The sequence below is a fragment of the Tinamus guttatus genome, unplaced genomic scaffold, assembly GCF_059628265.1.
Source record: "Tinamus guttatus ecotype Peru unplaced genomic scaffold, ASM5962826v1 Tinamus_guttatus_pri_ptg001150l, whole genome shotgun sequence".
Classification (NCBI taxonomy): domain Eukaryota; kingdom Metazoa; phylum Chordata; class Aves; order Tinamiformes; family Tinamidae; genus Tinamus; species Tinamus guttatus.
Window position 1 is genome coordinate 328,972 of NW_028289684.1, and position 16,811 is coordinate 345,782.

At 50.8% G+C, this 16,811-nt stretch overlaps 2 protein-coding genes across 5 annotated transcripts in view; both read right to left on the reverse strand.

Annotated features, from left to right (window-relative positions):
* The window catches only part of PLCG1 (phospholipase C gamma 1), a 46,521-nt gene extending 45,466 nt beyond the window's left edge, over positions 1 to 1,055 (reverse strand). For all 4 annotated transcript variants that reach the window (XM_088538709.1, XM_088538708.1, XM_088538707.1 and 1 more), the window contains exon 1: positions 829 to 1,055. In XM_088538709.1, coding sequence (XP_088394835.1) covers positions 829 to 1,030 — 202 coding nt within the window. In that variant the 5' untranslated portion in view covers positions 1,031 to 1,055. The remainder of the gene's footprint in view (positions 1 to 828) is intronic.
* A 4,758-nt stretch (positions 1,056 to 5,813) lies between these two features.
* The window catches only part of TOP1 (DNA topoisomerase I), a 60,557-nt gene continuing 49,559 nt past the window's right edge, over positions 5,814 to 16,811 (reverse strand). The window contains exons 12-21 of the mRNA XM_088538702.1: positions 15,772 to 15,959; positions 15,001 to 15,145; positions 14,053 to 14,196; positions 12,525 to 12,710; positions 11,299 to 11,367; positions 10,475 to 10,589; positions 9,656 to 9,783; positions 8,506 to 8,600; positions 7,628 to 7,777; positions 5,814 to 7,245 (exon numbers count right to left, since the gene is read on the reverse strand). Coding sequence (XP_088394828.1) covers positions 7,143 to 7,245; positions 7,628 to 7,777; positions 8,506 to 8,600; positions 9,656 to 9,783; positions 10,475 to 10,589; positions 11,299 to 11,367; positions 12,525 to 12,710; positions 14,053 to 14,196; positions 15,001 to 15,145; positions 15,772 to 15,959 — 1,323 coding nt within the window. The 3' untranslated portion in view covers positions 5,814 to 7,142. The remainder of the gene's footprint in view (positions 7,246 to 7,627; positions 7,778 to 8,505; positions 8,601 to 9,655; positions 9,784 to 10,474; positions 10,590 to 11,298; positions 11,368 to 12,524; positions 12,711 to 14,052; positions 14,197 to 15,000; positions 15,146 to 15,771; positions 15,960 to 16,811) is intronic.

Sequence of the window (16,811 nt, forward strand, 5' to 3'; positions counted from 1 at the left end):
CGAGCTCCTAGAGGCCATCCAGGCAAAGGTGGGAAAGCCTCATGTCCCCTGATGTGAGCAGGGCAGCTCAGCATCCTCCAGCTCGGCCCAGAAGAGCTGCTGGGAGAGAGGCTAGAGGCCTCCAAGGGGAATGAAGTGAGTGAAAGCCGCAAATGGGACACCCTGGCGCTGGGTCCTGCTAAAGAGCTGCACCCGTCGCTGCCGCTCTGCTCTTGCCAAGACCCCCTGGCAGCATTAAGCCCTCCCAAGCTTTCCACCCCGAGACACCAGGCCTTAATCGTGTCCCTTCCCACTTCGGATGGTGCTAACGCATCACGGCGATGGCACCGGGATTCCTGTCACCTTGTCTGTGCGCGCATTGACTCTCCTGCACCTCCAGGACCGAGCAGGACACCCTCCTCAGGCTGGCGCGAACAGGGGGGGGAAAAAGTAACTTAAAAGCAAGAGCAGCAGCACAGGAGACCAGAGCAGAGGTTACCCGTCTCCTGGGGCCTCCCTACTTCTCTCTCCCTTTCTACCCATCTCTGACGCATTGATTACAAACCTTTTTTCCCACCTTTCTCCCGCTAAAGCTGCGATCACCCACGGGACGTAGGGCCAAGAAGCAGCTCCGCAAGCAGCAGCCCCGGCACAAAGCAGAGCGAGCAGGAGGCAGAGCCAACCCGACGGCCGCTTTTTTTTTTTCTTCTTTCTTTCTTTTTTTCTTTTTTTTTTTTGTCGTGGGATTTTCTTTGCGCGCGCGACTCTTCGCAGAGTTTCACCCGCTGCCCCCAAGGGCCCGGACGGCGCCGGGCAGCGCCCCCCGCCCGTCCCCGCGCACTCACTCACCGGCGCCCTCGAGCTTCTCGGAGCCGCGGCTCCAGGTGACCTGGCGCGTCTCCAGCTTCACCTGGAAAGTTTTCCTCTCGGGCCGCTGGGACTTCTTGGAGTAGAAGAGCGTCATGACGGTGCCCACCTCGAGGCTGCGGCAGAGATGCGCCGCCTCGGCCTCGCTGGGCGCGCCGGGGCCGCTGCCCGGCCCGGCCGCCATTAGCGCCGCCGCCGCGGGGCCGCCGCGGAGCCGCCGAACAAAAGGGAGCGGGAGCGGCGGGAGCGGCCTCAGCGCCGCGCGCCGCGCCCCATGGCGGCAGCGCCGCCGCCGCGCGGGCCGGCCCGGGCAGCGCGCAGGGACGCGGGGCCGGGGGCGCTCGGCCGAGGGCGGCCCCGCTCGCTGCTGCGCCGCCCGCGCGGGACCCGCGCACAAAGCTCCGCGCGCCGGGGCGGGGCGGCGCCCGCTCCCCGCCCCCGCCCGCGGGCCCCACGCGTGGAGGATCCCGCCCCGGGGGCGCGCGCGGGGCCCCACGCGCTGCCAGCGCGGAGCCGGATCCCTCCGGATCCCTCCGTACCGCCCTGGGGGGCACAGACGCGAGCGAGGAGGCTTTCCCCAAGGGAAGGTTTAGTGTCCCCGCCGGCGCCGCGGCTCAGCCGCCGGCCTCCAGCCGCAGCAGCAGCCTCTGCTCCTGCCCGGCATCACCCACGAGCTGCCCCATGGCCGTCCTGGGCCTCTCCCCAGCGTGGTGCCACTGGAGCAGACTGGCTCTTCTGGGGGCTAACCCAGGTGATGGAGGCAGCGCAGGGCACCAGGTGGGCACACGTCTCACTTGGGGCACGCGGTTGGTGTCGCTGTCACGGCTGGCAGATGTACAAGTAACAGTGGCCCCAGGAGCAAGTGGTAGCCGTGGCAGCTGGTGCACAAGGCCCGGCTGGGCTGAGCCCCTCACCCCGACCTCAGAGCCAGCTCAGGGCAGCGCTCGGGCCTCCCTGGCGAACAATAGCTGCCTTAGCCGGCGGATAAGCTGCTGAATTGGAAAGCGTTTCAGGACCGCTCACTCCATTCACACCGCTAAAGCCGGCAATTTCCCTTTCGCCCTGCCCTCCTCCCCCTCGGGAGGCTGCGGCACTGAGGCTGCAGTCTGTGGCTGTGTGGGCTGCCCGGCAGGAAACGCTGCCGGGGACCGGCCCACTCGCAGCCAAACAACGTCCCACATCGTCCCCTGGACCGGGCACCCATCCCTAGGTGCTCCCTGGATCCCTCCCAGATGCCACCACTGCACGTGCCCCATTGCCCCTGTGTGTCTAAGGGACGTGCACGAGCACACATGGGTGCACAAGCAGCTTGAACGGGTCCTACCTCCCTTCCTGGGCCTTAAAAAGACTGGAGAAGAAAACTAACCGGGATAAGAACCAAAACCTACCCATGCCAAGACGACAGGCATGTTGGTGGCACTGTGAGCCCAAGGACAGGCCAAAAACTGAACTCCATGAGGCACTTCTCCCTCCTTGTCCCTGTGCAGCTTCTTCCCTGCATATCCTGTCACCATACGGCCCTGAGCTGCTTGCCAGGGCGGTCCAGTAGAGACGAGAGGCACCTCAGGCCGCCCAGCGCGGGTGCAAGGCCACCCCGGTGTCGCAGAGCGACCACACGTGCCCCACCGCGGCCAGGTGAGCCCGCTGCTGCGGCAACGCGTGGAGCGCCCGCATCGCGTGCCCGACCTGCCGCTCCTGAAGGGGAAGCGGCTCCTTGCTTGTGCAGCAGCCCCGCTCAGCACCGGCAGGAAGCAGCTGGCTCCTGGTGCTCTGAAAATACCCGAGCAGCTTGGGCACACCCTTGTTTTGAGGGCAAAACCCACGAGGGAGCTGTGAGGTAACTGAGGGAGCAGAGGACACGGTGTCTGGGCATTGCTCCCTCCGTAAGGAACATGGAGGCACTTGGGGACAGCCGGTCCCAGCTCCTCCCTGTGGATAACAGGAGCCCAGCACCGTGGCTGATACCTGCGCAGACACAGGTGGGGTGGGAGCAGGGACACAGCCCCTTCCTGCTCCTTGCTGGAGATGCCAGCTCTGCCCAGCTCAGGGATGGGACACGAGCTGCGTCAGCAGGTCCTGGGGGAAGCCAACACCTCCTGGCCCCACCCATCTTGGCTGCTCCTGCCTCTGCCCACAGCTGCGAGCGATGCCTGGGGGCAGAGGGGCCATTCGAACATCGAGCGATGCCTGGGGGCAGAGGGGCCATTCGAACATCGAACGTCCTGGGATTGGCAATGCAAGTCCCTGGGGCACTCGCCTTGAGCTGGCGGCTGGTGAGAAGCCTCGCCTGGATTTCTTTTCTTCTACGCGTTTGACTAACCACTCTGGAGACCCACATAGGCTTCTGCTTTTGCACGCCAGGGAATTTCACAGCTTGACCTTACAGCTTGAAGCTGCTTTTGTTTGGGTGCTGCCTGTGGCCGCGTCCGGCAGCTAGCATGTCGGAGATACAGCGAGTGACGCACCCGGCTTTCTCCCCCAGTCCCTCTGCACCAAGGAGCTCCCATTGCCTCCTGCTTGTCCTGCAGTTGGTCCTTGCACGCACGCATGTGGCACCCGCCTCCTCTGCCCAGGAGCCAGCAGCCAGTCACGGCCAGGGAACCCGGGGCGTGAGGACGCTTTGTGACCTGCCTCAAGGTCTAGCCAGCAAAACCCCCAAGGGCAGCTCCCTGCATCCCTCCAACATGAGCCACTCCTGCTCCAAGTGTTACTCAGCAGCTCGTAGCCTCCTGGAGAGAGGAGCCGTCCCCCCGGGTTACTCATTTGCTGTTTTCTTCTCCTGTGCAGCACAGTGCCCTGGGAGCTCCTGGTGAAGGAGAAACCAGCCCAAGGACATTGAGAGTTGTTGCCAGGGAAGATCGCTTCCCAGCCTTGCAGCGAGTGAGGAGACTGGGTGAGCGCCGTGGGGGACGGCAGTGCTGGGCTCCCTCCTGCCCTCGCGCGGCGCAAGCGCTTCCTTTGCCTGGGCCGCAGAGCGGAGCCGCTGTGGATGGCAGCGCTGCCTGCTGCGCCTGTGCTCCCTGAGCAGCCGGGGCCGGACGCGGGTCCCCGTGGGCAGCTCGCCCCGGCCTCCTCCCCGCTGCTTCTCGCATTGCGAGATCACTCGGGCTTGTCAAGCTGGCCTGAAACCGCGGCAGCTCCAGGTCTGCTGTCCCCTGCTCCTGATTTTGCTACAGAAACGTTATTTCTATGCTGAAGTTGTCTGGCTTCGATTTCCAAAACCTGCCAAGGAGGGTGTCACGTCCAAGAACCGCTGCGGCTTGCACAGCCCTGTGGCGCCGCTATCTCTGCGGGCGGGCGGCCTGTCCGTGCCTATCTCTGCAGGCAGGCTGCTCGTCCCAGCCTCCACTTACAGAGCGAGTCGCTGGGCTCGGGGTCCACGTGCTGTGCAGGAAGGGTGACGGCGCTCGCAAAAACACAAGCTAAAACACAAGCATCTTCCAGAGCTCTGTCCCCCGCTAACGCGTGCCTGAGTGGACACAGCTCCCTGATAGGTGCAGGCAGGATTGAGCCACTGCTCACTAGCACAGAGCCAAGCGCCGTCTCCAGGGCTGCTCGTGCCTTGATGGGCTTCGTTTCCCTGGCCAGGTCCACATGGAGGCTGGGTGGCCTCATGGCTGGCCTTGTGCGGTCCCATCCCCAAGATCAGCATGCAGCCATGGGAGCTTGTCCACCAGTTCTGGAGCCAGCGGGACATCCCTTTTTCCAAGCTTTTTCCAAGACCGAGAAGGGGGAATATCCACTGGGAAAGGTCCCATCCAGGACACAGCCAAGCCCCAAGACCAGGCTGCCCCTGGCAGCAGAGGGACTAGTGCAGAGGAGGAGGAGGAAGAGGAGGAGGAGCAGCTCATCTCCCTGTGGGCCGCAGGGTAGGTTGGGGCAGTCAGTGCAGAAGGGGCTGCTCTCCGGAAAGGGAGGGCTGTGTACATGGAAAGGACGTTTTTATGGGCTCCATCGATCCTGGTCCTGGCAGGCCAGGAGCAGAGAGCCCCTTTCCACCTTGTTCCTCATGTCCTCGCCCAGCCTGCCTGTGAGGAGACGGTGTCGCCCTCAACCCTCTGCGCCTCCACAGGGCCTCAGAGAAAAGCCACGCAGGCAGGACGAGCTCAGATCTCCCTCCACCCCACAGCTTCTCCGCTGAGAAGGCGTTCCTGGGAGCAGACGGCCTTTGGAGGCTCCATGCTAGGAGGGCCACGATTAACTCGCTTTCAGCCCAGTGAGGACTCGGGGCTGAGAGGAGCATTGCCCGAACAAGCACAAGCAGCCAAGACGAGCGAGCTGTGCCCTGACTCCCCATTCCTCAGCTGACTTCCCCTTTCACTGAGGCACCAGCATCCAAGGACACTTAAAGAGAGCCCAAATACAAAGTCCCACTCGCTGTATCCCACTGCCAATTACCAGCCCAGACAGACAGACACCACCCAGACAAAGCGGCTGCAGAGCGTGGGGAAGGGCTCCCCTTGGCTCCGCGAGCCAAGGGGCCTTCTCAAGCCTCAGCCACACGACATAAAGCACCAGCTTGAGCTCAGCAGCAGGATCCCCCCGTCACGACCCCACGCCAGGCGAGCACTGATGGGGCATGACTCAAAACACTAGGGGCAAGTGCGTGCAGTCGCTGGAGACAGTGACTATTCCTGACCGAGGCCACTCATGGGCAGACACTTTATGGAGCCTGATCAGCTCAACTCATCCACGGTGCGCACAGAAGGCCGGGTCACATCCCCGCGCAGCAGCCTGGCGGCACCTCGTGAGCCAGCTCTGCTCGGGCTCAGGGCTCTTGCCGTGGAGGTGGCACCCGGTGCTAGGAGGCTGCAGAAACACATGGGCTTCCATCCAACGCCACTTCCAAACACGTCCCATCCCACCGGTGCCCACAACAGGGACATCCCTCCAGGCACTCCCCAACCTTGGGATCGGAGACCCTGCAGCCTGTTGCTCCGAGCTGAAAAATCACACAGACACCAACACTCAGTTAAGTTGTAGGAATTTATTTTAAATAACCTACAGTTGATTAAAAGGGAATTCATGATAAAAATAGAAGATACTTGTTGAGGAAAGGCTGCAGGAAATGGTCTTCGCACACACACTACTCTAACAATGCCTCTAAAACTAATGATTATAGCAAAAAAAGGTTTCACATTAAAATTCTGCTTTTTAATTTTTTAAAATTTTTTTACACAATTACAAAAGAAAAAAATAAAAGCCCTAAAATCTTGATTTTTCCTTTTTTGGACCGATGCTCATTTCCCTCGAAATTTATTGACCTGTGAAACTTCTTTTTACACAATAAAATCTTTCAAGTAAAAGAGGGGAGTGGGGCTTAGAAAAAAAGGGGAGAAAACAAACAAAAAAAAAGGTAAAACAGTCTGACAAACCTAAAAGGTAGATATTCTTGAAGTGTACAGAGCGTGCTCAGAACGAAGGGTGATGGGAATGCCATTTTTTGCCATTTTCACTTTCTTCAAATTCCACATTCATCTCCCCACCACGCAGCCCTCCCCCACCCACTCCCCAAATCTACACGATCTTTTAAGATCAAGAAGGAAAAGAAAAACAGTTTAAATATTTTAAAATAATTAAAGAAATAAAAATTCACATTTAAAAAAGGAACACTCAAGTCAGGAGGGCCATTTCCCATCACGCTTCGCTTTGAACAGATGCGGCGGATATTGGTAATTCATGTTCCAATGCCACGACTGTTTCAAGTGACAAAGAAAAAAATGATTTGGGTATTTCCATGACGATAGTGACAGCTGTAATAGGTGCGTTGGGTTTCTTAAATTTTATTGGCTTGTTAAATTCTGAAATGGGGTGGGAGGGGGAAGGGAAGGGCAGGGGATAAGGAGTCCATTTTCTATTAAAATATAGAAGTTATTGCAAAACCCTAACTGTAAAAACGCACCAATATAATTGGATTTTGTATACAGTAGCTAAAGATTCCCATGCTCTCAGTGTGATGGTGAATTTGCCTGGCGGAAGGTTGACAAATCCCCCATCCACTTGCCCTGCTTCAAGAAAAAAAAAATCCACACAAACCAGACAGCTAGAATTTGGATCTCTGAAACATTTTTAAATAAGTTGTCCATAGGACAACTGGCTCAGCTCCTTTAAGATATTTCCAGGTTACTCTTTCTCCAAGATGTTGGCTGTTTTACCTGATGCTCACTTGCCCCTTTCCTCCCCCTTCCCCAGCATCCAAGGACAAGTAAGGCTCACAGTTTATCAATCTCCCTAAAAACCAGGCTACTTCCCCCTTTTTTTTTTTTCCCATAAAATTCAGCTCATTTAAAAACAAGTTAAAATTCATAGTCTTCCTCTGCCATGTCGATAGCCCAGGCAAATTTCTCTCGTTGGGTTTTGTTATAAATCTTCTCTATAGGGATTCCCCACTTCTTACACCTGCAGAAGAGGAGACACTGGTTAGGAGGCTACATGGCCCAGGCGTCCAACCCCTTGCTGTCCCACTCTCCCTCAGAGCTTTCCAGCTCCACTCACGCTCCGTTAGGAGGAGCTGATCAGGATCAGCTTCACTGTGGGACCCCTGCACATTTCCTGACCCAGTTGGCCAACACGTTGGCCAGTTTTGGCCAACATTTGACACTTGTCTCAAGACAGTCATTTAAAACTACTGTAATCTGCTTGTGAATTTAAGGAATGGCCACAGAGAGACTGACTTCTCTGAGAGCAGAGGGACACTGCTCTCAGCCACAGTCCTTCTCTGTTAACTGGGGAACAAGACACAGGAGTGATTCTCTCCAGCATGTACTAGGCAGACACTTACCAAGCAACAGAGATCCTGGGATCCAGATAGTTGAGTTTGGAGGTGCTCAAGGCAATTTGCTTGTTCTCCTCCCTATCTGTAGCCTGAACCTCCAGCTTCATCAGCTGCTCCTCAATCCTCTGCACAGCTTTCTTCTTGCTCTCCACTGTCCTGGAGTGGGGAAGAAACAAAATGTTTAATCCCTGATGCCTTGCTGAGGCCGAGATTACTGTATGGTGGCAACTCAGAGGGACCCTGTTCAAGGTTAGCCATGTGACATGCACTTAAAAACTGGCATAATCAAAGGCAGAGCAGAGCTGCTAAGCTGGAATTTTGTTTTAAGGGGTTGAAAGCAACAACCTCAGCTGAAGGACTGACACTACACAGGCTTTCAAGACAGCCCATCTGCTCCTCTTTAATAGTCCTGCTGCAGCTGCAGCAGCTCCATCTTCAGGACTCCCTTAGCTCAGCACCCTGTGTGTGCTCTGCAGAGCACACACAGTGCCTGTGTGCAACGCCTGCAGCCTTGGGGAATTGGGCTCAAAAGAACATTTCAATTTTCTAATTCCCAGCTTTCTGGCTCCCCACAAAATGGGGATGCTGCACACTGCTTGGTCATGGGCCGTTCCTGTGCCACTGCCTCTGCTCAGCCCAGAGGGCTGAACGACACAGCAGAGACTGCTGCTAGTGACCACATCAGGAGCTGCAGCCTGGGACCACTTATGCTCCTCAGCTTGAAGGTCACTTCTTCATGCACAGGGCAAAGAGGGGAGCAGAAGACCTGAAGAAGTCTTCACAGCTCTCTTGGATCAAAGGCTGGGGAAGCAGAAGACAGTGCTGAAGGACCACTGGAGCTGACAGTACTGGAAACATTGCACAGTGCAGTAAAACCACCTTACTTTTTAGACTTTTCATCCCTCCGGACCTTGGCATCGGCTTTGGCGCTTTTCAGTTCTCTCCTGGCATCAGCTAACTGCTCCTTCTTGGCATCGATCTAGGAGAGGCAAAACCAGCACTGTCAACAACCTGCAGACAACTGTGGCCATTGCCCCTGTGCAGCACGACCCAGTGCCCGAGTCTGTGACCGTGATCAGAAGCTTAGCAGGACTCGGAAGCACTTCCACAAAACCACGAGGCCGTCGGCCTTTCCGTGTGCTGCGGTGTCTAACACAGGGCCCCAGACAGTTCCAAAGTCAAGGTGGCAGCTGGGAGAAAGTCACTGGGATCCTTCTCATGGAGCTAGAATCAAGCCAGGAAAGGAACTGGCATGACCTGGGACAGGCCAACATCCCTGATGGTACCACAGAAGGACAATCCTTTTTCCCTCCGTGGACATCACTTCTTACTCCAAATCTTACACACTGGAAGCTGATGAGGGTTCAGGCAGCTCTCTTCTGGTAAGCTGAGGATTCAGGGACATTTAGCATTTTGCAGCTCCTTCAACCACTCCCCTTAAACTTCCCCCCAAGCTCTAAGATCTAGGGGGGAGGCAGCCATGTTAGGTGTTACAAAAGCAAGGGTCACTGCAGTGCCAAACCAAAAGTCCTTATTGTGAAGGTTATTTTAAAGCCAGACCAGGAACGGACCTAGCCCTTTGACACCTCAAGGCCTTCACCAGAAACAATCTGCAAAGGAAGAGGTCAGGTCAGAGGGGCGTAATGTACCACGGACACAGCCTGCAATGACAGTGACCTGCCCACTGCTCTTTCTTTATGGGGACACCTGAGTCTGAGCTACAGACTGAGGCTCTTAAGTTTTAATAGCAGCAGAATGTGCTGCCCAGTCATCTGCCAAATGAAGGGCGACTATAAAGGGCCTAGTCTTGGTTTCTATGAATAGAAGAGGACTCAGACTGAAATGTGCCACTTTCCACTCAATAGTCTGCTTCTAAAGCACTACTCTCCAAGCCGGCCCATTTCTAATATAGCACTAACCAAATCCCAACAGGAAAAAGGCGTCTCCCCTCCATTTTACCCCAGGTGAAAGGAAATCCAAGTCCCTGGGTGCAGAACATGGAGTCCTGCCCCAACCAAAACCCGGTGGGGGTACCTTGCTCTGCAGGTTCATCATGGACTTCTCGAAGGTCTTCGGTGGAGCCCTCTGGTGGTTGCACAAAATGGCGACTGCTCTGTTGGCACGGTTATAGGAGAGAATCTTTGCTGCCACGTTGTCATCCGCTGCAAACCACAAACAGAAGGTGAACAAGTCGTGTCCTCCGGAGCTGAACAGCCCCAACCCGCTTCCCACTGACCCTGCCAGCTCCCAGTCGCTGCAGACATTACTCTCTCCTCTGATGGGGCTGCCTCAGTGCTACACTCCAGCTACAGCACTGAGCCCGAGCGCTTCCCTGGGCCCTATCTCCTTGTGGTCTGCACTCTGTCGCTCTCTAGAGAAGCCCAACCACGCTCAGAGCATCACAGGCCCCTTCACAAGCAGGAAGGGATGTGCCTGCTTTGTAAAGCTGTTCAAAGTACAAATTACCAGTGCTCAGCACAGGGATTTTGATTGAGCAGCCAGGAAACATGGGGCTGTTACAGATGCAGCTGCCTTGCCTGCTGCCTACAGCATTTTATAAATATCAGGAAACAAATCGAGATTTGGTAAAGAGCAGGCATGTTCTAGCATGCATGCTGTGGTGTGCCTGCCAGTCAGCTCTGCAAGAACTGGGCTGCTCAGCTACCTCCAGAAGATTGTCTTGCAGTAGGTTTTTGATGAGACCACAGCTGTCTGACATTTACATGGGGAGAGGAGCAAACAGGAAATATCAGAGAGATCGAACACTTGACACCAAGCCACAGCAGCCAGGTTTGTGTGGCAGGATGAGATCCATTCCCCAAGAGCTACCGCAGTTACAAAGCCAGGACTTACGATTTGTGAGCTCCTTGAGCTGCTGTTGTAGCGTGATGGAGGCATTGTAAGTACGGAATACCTTGGCTGTAAGTCCCTCCATGAGGTCTTGAAGATGTTTATTTAAGATACTAGTCTGAGGAAGCAGAAAGCAGATGAGAGTTAGTACCAGAATCAACCACAGAACTATGGGGTTTCTGGACACGTTGTTCATGTGAACATGCAGCTCTCGACCACACCCTGGCTAGTGCACTCAAACCTGAAACCCAACAGCCACATCTTCACTGAAACCACAGCCAATGTGAACCAAGAAACAAAAAGATCAGACGAGTACCAAGTACCACGAATGGCCAAAAAGCTTTTTGCTGGTGGTGGTTTTTCTTTTTTTCTTTTTCTTTTTCTTTTTTTTTTTTTCTCTCTCCCCTCCAGTGTGGTACTTTTGGTTCTCCATAAGTGGAAATGGGCTTGTCTCACCACAAGGGAGGTGCCTAACCCACCACAGTGCTCCCACAGAGCCTAACGTGCAGTTCAGGACAGCACCTGAAAAAAATGTCACCTCACACAAGCATCTTTGGACTCTGTAAAGAAACTTCCTTGAGTTAGAGCCAGCAGTGTTCCCTGGAACCAAGGCCAGTCCCTTTGGGAGCCTGTAGGCACGGTGACCGACACGGACACCAGCTGGAGATAAACTGCCTGTCCCTGGGCCGCTCGGGCCAGCTCTGTGGAGAAACAAAATGCCCCAGAGGCCACTTCTGCATTTCTGCAGCAGGGAGGCAGCTGTGGCCCAGTTCAGAGCCAACGTGTCGACGGGGCTGTACCACCCACCCTCCCCATTATGTGCTTACATTGAGGCGATCGAAGAGGTCATCCTCCGGCTGCTTGTTCTCCATAAACAGCTGAAGATTCTTAAATACCTGAAAAAAAAAAAAACAAGACCACTTTATCTCCAAAGTGAAATTTCCATGGAGTGAAGTAATCAAAAGCAGCCCTTTTCACTGCTGTGTTGTTTGTTATAAGCAAGTTATCATTGGGGTATGAGGAATAATCAAAGCCTCTTGATTACACAGTGATCACAAACCCAAACTCTGTGTTTTTCAAATCTCCAATTCCCAGCTTTTCATCAACACATATTCTTCTATAGAGACACTTAATATACAAAGATTCCTAGCTCCACACTAATCAGTTTCATTGTAAGTGCTGGAGAAGAGACACCAAGAGACCAATGCCAAAATAAACAGAGAAGTTTTTTTTTTTTCTTTAAAAGAGCACAACAACAGTACATGCTTATTTCCATAGTGGCCTAGCTTTTTTTTCCTCCTCTCATTTAGCTTGTTCCCCAAGAGGTCAACACACAGCAGCAGGCTGCTGTCCTTGCAATTACTGCAATATTATACACATGATATTCAACATAGTGCTAAATGCAGAGCTGTGGACCAGATGCAAAGCTTGGTGACACCCACAGAAACAAAGTCCTCCTGGACAGAATCCTCCAGCTGACACTGATGGGTGGGCTTTCCATCACAGCAGATGTGAATCTGATGGAGGACAAAAATTAAGGAAATAGTACTGCCTGGGAAAGAAGTCTACGTTTAGTAGATACCTGTAAGGTATCTACTACAAATCAGATAGGTCTGCTACGTGCTCTGGAGTATCTGGAGTCAGAACCTATTGCAACAAGGGCATAACTCCAACATGAACAAAAACACCATGATAAAAGAAGCTAGTATCATGCAAGTCCAAATCTCCTACTCCAACAACCTTGTCACTAAGCACTACAGTTTAAAGAGTTTAAAGCTTTTTTTTTTTTTTCCTAGAATTTGTCATTTGTGTGTAGAAGTCGCTCACCTATAGGTGACAAAACCAACACCTGCCTGCTGAGTTCTGTTACACAAACACCAGCATTAGCCCCTTCCCAAGTCACTGCCAATAACAGGGGAAGAACATTAGCTGACTTGTTTTCCGGTGAGGAATGGGATCCCTGACACAGCATCTAGTTATTGCCACTATGACTGGATGCACTACATTGTTTTTTGCAAGGCAGTCTCTGGGTATGATCGTGGAGGTGCCTTACCCTCTTCTCAACAGGGACTTTGTTGTAGTATCGGATGGAGTCTTTCCCGAGGAAGTCGAACTCAACCACGTATTCCTGGCCATCCAATTCGGGATGCAGCTTGATATGTTCTACTCTGAGCGAGCAGCAGCCCACGGTGTCAGCTGTCTCTCCTTCTTCTTTTTCATTACCAGCTCTCAGAGCAAGCTACATTTAGACCAAGAAAAGAGAGGGAAAGCATTTCAAACCATTCTAGTAACATAAAGATAGTGAAAACTTCTGAACAGTGACTTATAATCAGGGTGTCCCCTCTGCTCCATTTGGTTTTTAGTTCAGCATGACAAATCAGTAATTCTCGTGTGGGACTCTACAAAGGGCATACAAAGATTTTTTTTTTTTTTTTAAAGGCATCTTTGAAAAAGAAAGGTTTGAAAAGCCAATTAGGGAGGAAAGCATGAAAATAGTTCAAAGCACAAAGCAATGCATTGGAATTTGTACATCCAAGGCCATGGAAAAGAAAAATGAAAAAAATGTACTTGAATGGCTACAACTGACATTTAAAAAAATCTGATATCATGAAATCTCTTTATCTTTTCTTTAACCATACTCTAAATAAACCTCTACTAAAGCCAAAAGCCGATCTAACAAAATCCCTTAAACAGACAAACAAAAACTTTAATACAAGTTGTTCTACTGACTTGCTCTTATGAAGTAACTCAAGCTTTGAAATAATTCTGTCTGATTGATGAAAATCTATTAAAAAACATTTGATAAGTTTTAATCAAACCAAGTGCAACATGAATTCAACCTGACACAAAAAACTAAGCTCATCCATTGCTCTTCACTATATGCTAAAGAAATGCACTTCAAATAGCATATTCGTCTGGCTTGCTTAAATAATCTAAAACTAGCCTGCATTAAAAAAGGATTTTTAACAGTACTAGCTAAACCAATCTGTAATTTTTGAAGAAAACCTGAACTGTTCATATGAAACCAAATTACTCAAATCAAATTCCCTAGCTTAAATCCAACCATCTTGAACAGAAATTGTTCATTTGATTGGTCTTACGGTAGCAGGGCAACAGCTCTCTGGGAACCAGCTTTGAATAACTTAAATGCCTTTGAATAGCTTAAATGCATCAATGCAACTGCAGTCTTTATGCTGGGGGAAGAGCAAGGAGCACAATTCTGAGCCTCATGACCCTGACCCCAAACTAAGAGGTGACAAAATAGTAGAAATTCCCAGTAGGAAAACTGAAACAGTTGGAGACAAAAGGCCTGCATAAAGTTCCCAGTAATCCAAGTGGGAGATTTTAGAAAATAGGTCACGAATTTTGTCTGAGCAAAAACAAAGCTGCCAGAAATAGCCATGTTCAGTACAATAGTTTATTGCTTTGAATTTCCAGGTAATAAGAAAAAGGAGATGGGAACCCGCTCACCAGGAAGCCTCAGGAAACCTTAGTAACTGGGCTCAATTCAGAAACCCAGCAGTCCTGAGCACTCCCAGCAGAACAGGGAAGGAAGGAGTTTGCTGGGGAAGGAGCCTTACTTTATCAATGAAGTACAGTGCCACGGCCCTCTGCCGCACTTTCATCTCTTTGGACTTCCAGTCTTCTCGATATTGATTTCGAATTTTATCTACGCACTTCTTCAACCTCCGAGCTGTCTCGTACTTCTGCCAGTCCTTCTCACCCTGCAGGGAAAGTTGGAATAGAATCAGCATCAAAAAACAGGCTGAGGACCAGCTCCAATGGTCTTGCTGCACCACAGTGCCAAGATTTAAATGCTAAAAAAACTTTATGCATTCCATGTTCAGCATAAAAATGGTTTCCTTGGCTTTATGCAGATGCTTGTTTTCAGCTGTGCAACTAGACAAAGATCCTCCAAATTTCTAAGGCAAATTTGTTTTCAAGCCAGGAAAAAAACCTCTTAAGTAGTTCTTATGAAATCACTTCTTTTTCAAATGGTTCATTGTTTCTTTCATAGGACTGATCACTGACCAGCTACTTGCTCCCACAACAGGATTTGTTTTCCTTCATCATGAAGGATGTTACTGATCATAGTTACTGTTTTCCTCAGCCAGGAACGTGGCTACATTTTTCACTTCACTATAGCTAACTAGCAACCCATGGTTAGAACTTCAGCACATGATCAGGCAGGCGAAGCTGGGGCCAGTAACAGTTAAAACAACCACCAGACCAAGTCTGGTTTTGGATAAAAGGCTTCCTACTATGAATGACACAATAATGTTTTTCAATAGATATATTTCAATATATATTTGAACAGATTTTTGCTACTCTCCTAAGCAGCAACGGCATTCCTCTCTTTTTTGGCGGGTGTGTGGGACAAGGTCAGAAGCACAAAGACTTTCAGTCAAGAGTGATAGACAGATAGACAATAGCAGAACAGATTTACTCCTTATCTTTGTCCTGGCCAACATCTGTATTTCCTTCCAGAAGATACAGGAAGTAAGAAATCTAGAAAACTAGATCTTTACCTTAATTCGTGAGCTAGGATTCAACATGATGTATTTAATAGAACCTTGAATGTTTTCAGTCCATGAAACCAGCCAGGTGACTTTGTTATCATGCCGGACCTCTTTCCATTTGTGTCCTGGTGGAGGAGGAGGAATCTTTGAATCCCTGCATAGTTAGAAAAGTGGAGAAAACAACGAAGAAAACATTCAGAGACTTCCACAGTATCAGAATAGAAAGAAATAATGAACAAGACACAGCAAGCACAGGGAAGAAAACTGAGGCAAAGCAACTACCTACGTATTTGTACATGCAGGAGATCAAGTGACTCAAACCAAACAGCCAAAGATCAGAAGTGCAATTGCTGGATGTCTGCTAAAGCATTAAACCGCAGGGGTGAACACACATGCTAAAACCAGGGCTGATTTGTGGATGCCTCAAATAGCTACACTTTTCAGGGAGGACTATGGAAAAGTCCACCAAACCTTGGCCTTGGACATAAAGGAAGACTAACTAAGACAAGCTACCTATAAAGAAATTCATTTTTGCCAGTGCTAACAGGAAAGACCGAGTTTTAGAAGATGCAGACAGTAGGCATGGGGAGAAAAATACAACAAAAAAGCCCTACATAAAACCACAGTAGTGTTGTCTCTGCAATTCGCACATGTCTAAAATAAGCAACAAATGTATTTCGAAGCGCTTGAATATCAAGCTATACAGGGGTAAAACAAAACAAAACAAAAACCCCAGCTAAACAAAAGGAAAAAAAAAAGTGCAAGGCATCCAAAGCTCACTTGCTGCAATTAATGATGATGTCTTCTGGCATGATGCGTCTCTTCAGCATGCCCATTTTCGGATGGTTTCCACGTCCTCTGAAGAGACCTGGCGGTTCAATCTTGAAGTTGGCAATTCTCTCCTTGTGGTTGTCCATCACACAGTAACCATACTCCTTCAATAGCCGCTCATTTTCCTCTTTAATTTTCTGGAAAAAGAAAACATAAGCAAAAGTGATATGGTTGCTCAACACCACTACATATCTCTACATGGCAAGATGTAGGAAACACTTGATATTTTAACTAAACTGACGTTGAAGACACAACTCAAAACCTCCATGACTTCAGAAACTGAAAGTGGTCTCACACCGACAGAAATGCTGAGAATTCACCGCACACTTCTGTGCTTGAACTTTAATAACACAAAATAAAAAGGCTTGCAACAATAAAGTCACTGCAGCCCTAATTAAGCCATCAAGGACTTGACCCACAAACAGCACCGAGGCACCAGCTGAAGGAACTAACAGAAAAAGCCACTTCTGTTCCGCTGGCACGGAGTTCACAGTGTGAACTGAGGAAGGCTCCCTCATGTTTAGCAAATGGCCACATGAAGGCACGAGCTTTCTGCTCTGGCAGGACCCTGCTAAAGACACGTTCCAGGCAGCTCAGGGCCTCACTCCAAGGAGAATTACAGCAGGATTGCAAAAGACCAGCTGAGAACATGGGCTAAGCTCCTGGCTCTTGCTGGAATGACTCTCCACTCAACCAGAAGTTCTCTACTCTCCTCACAAGCCACTGCAAATAGGAAAAGCTTTTTTTTTTAAGTGACAAAACTGCATTAAATAGAGCCTAATTGAATGGAGACTAAATGAGTAATATTTTATTCATGAATGTCTTCACTGCATCCCTTCCACTCTTATTTATGAATGTCTTCACTACATCCCTTCCTCGATTTTGCCCTCCAAACCCAAGGAGCTGCCAAAATGAAAATCTATCATTAGCAACTTAAGTGAGTAGCCATTGCTCATTACAGTGCAGAGCAGGGATGCAGCCATTATAGG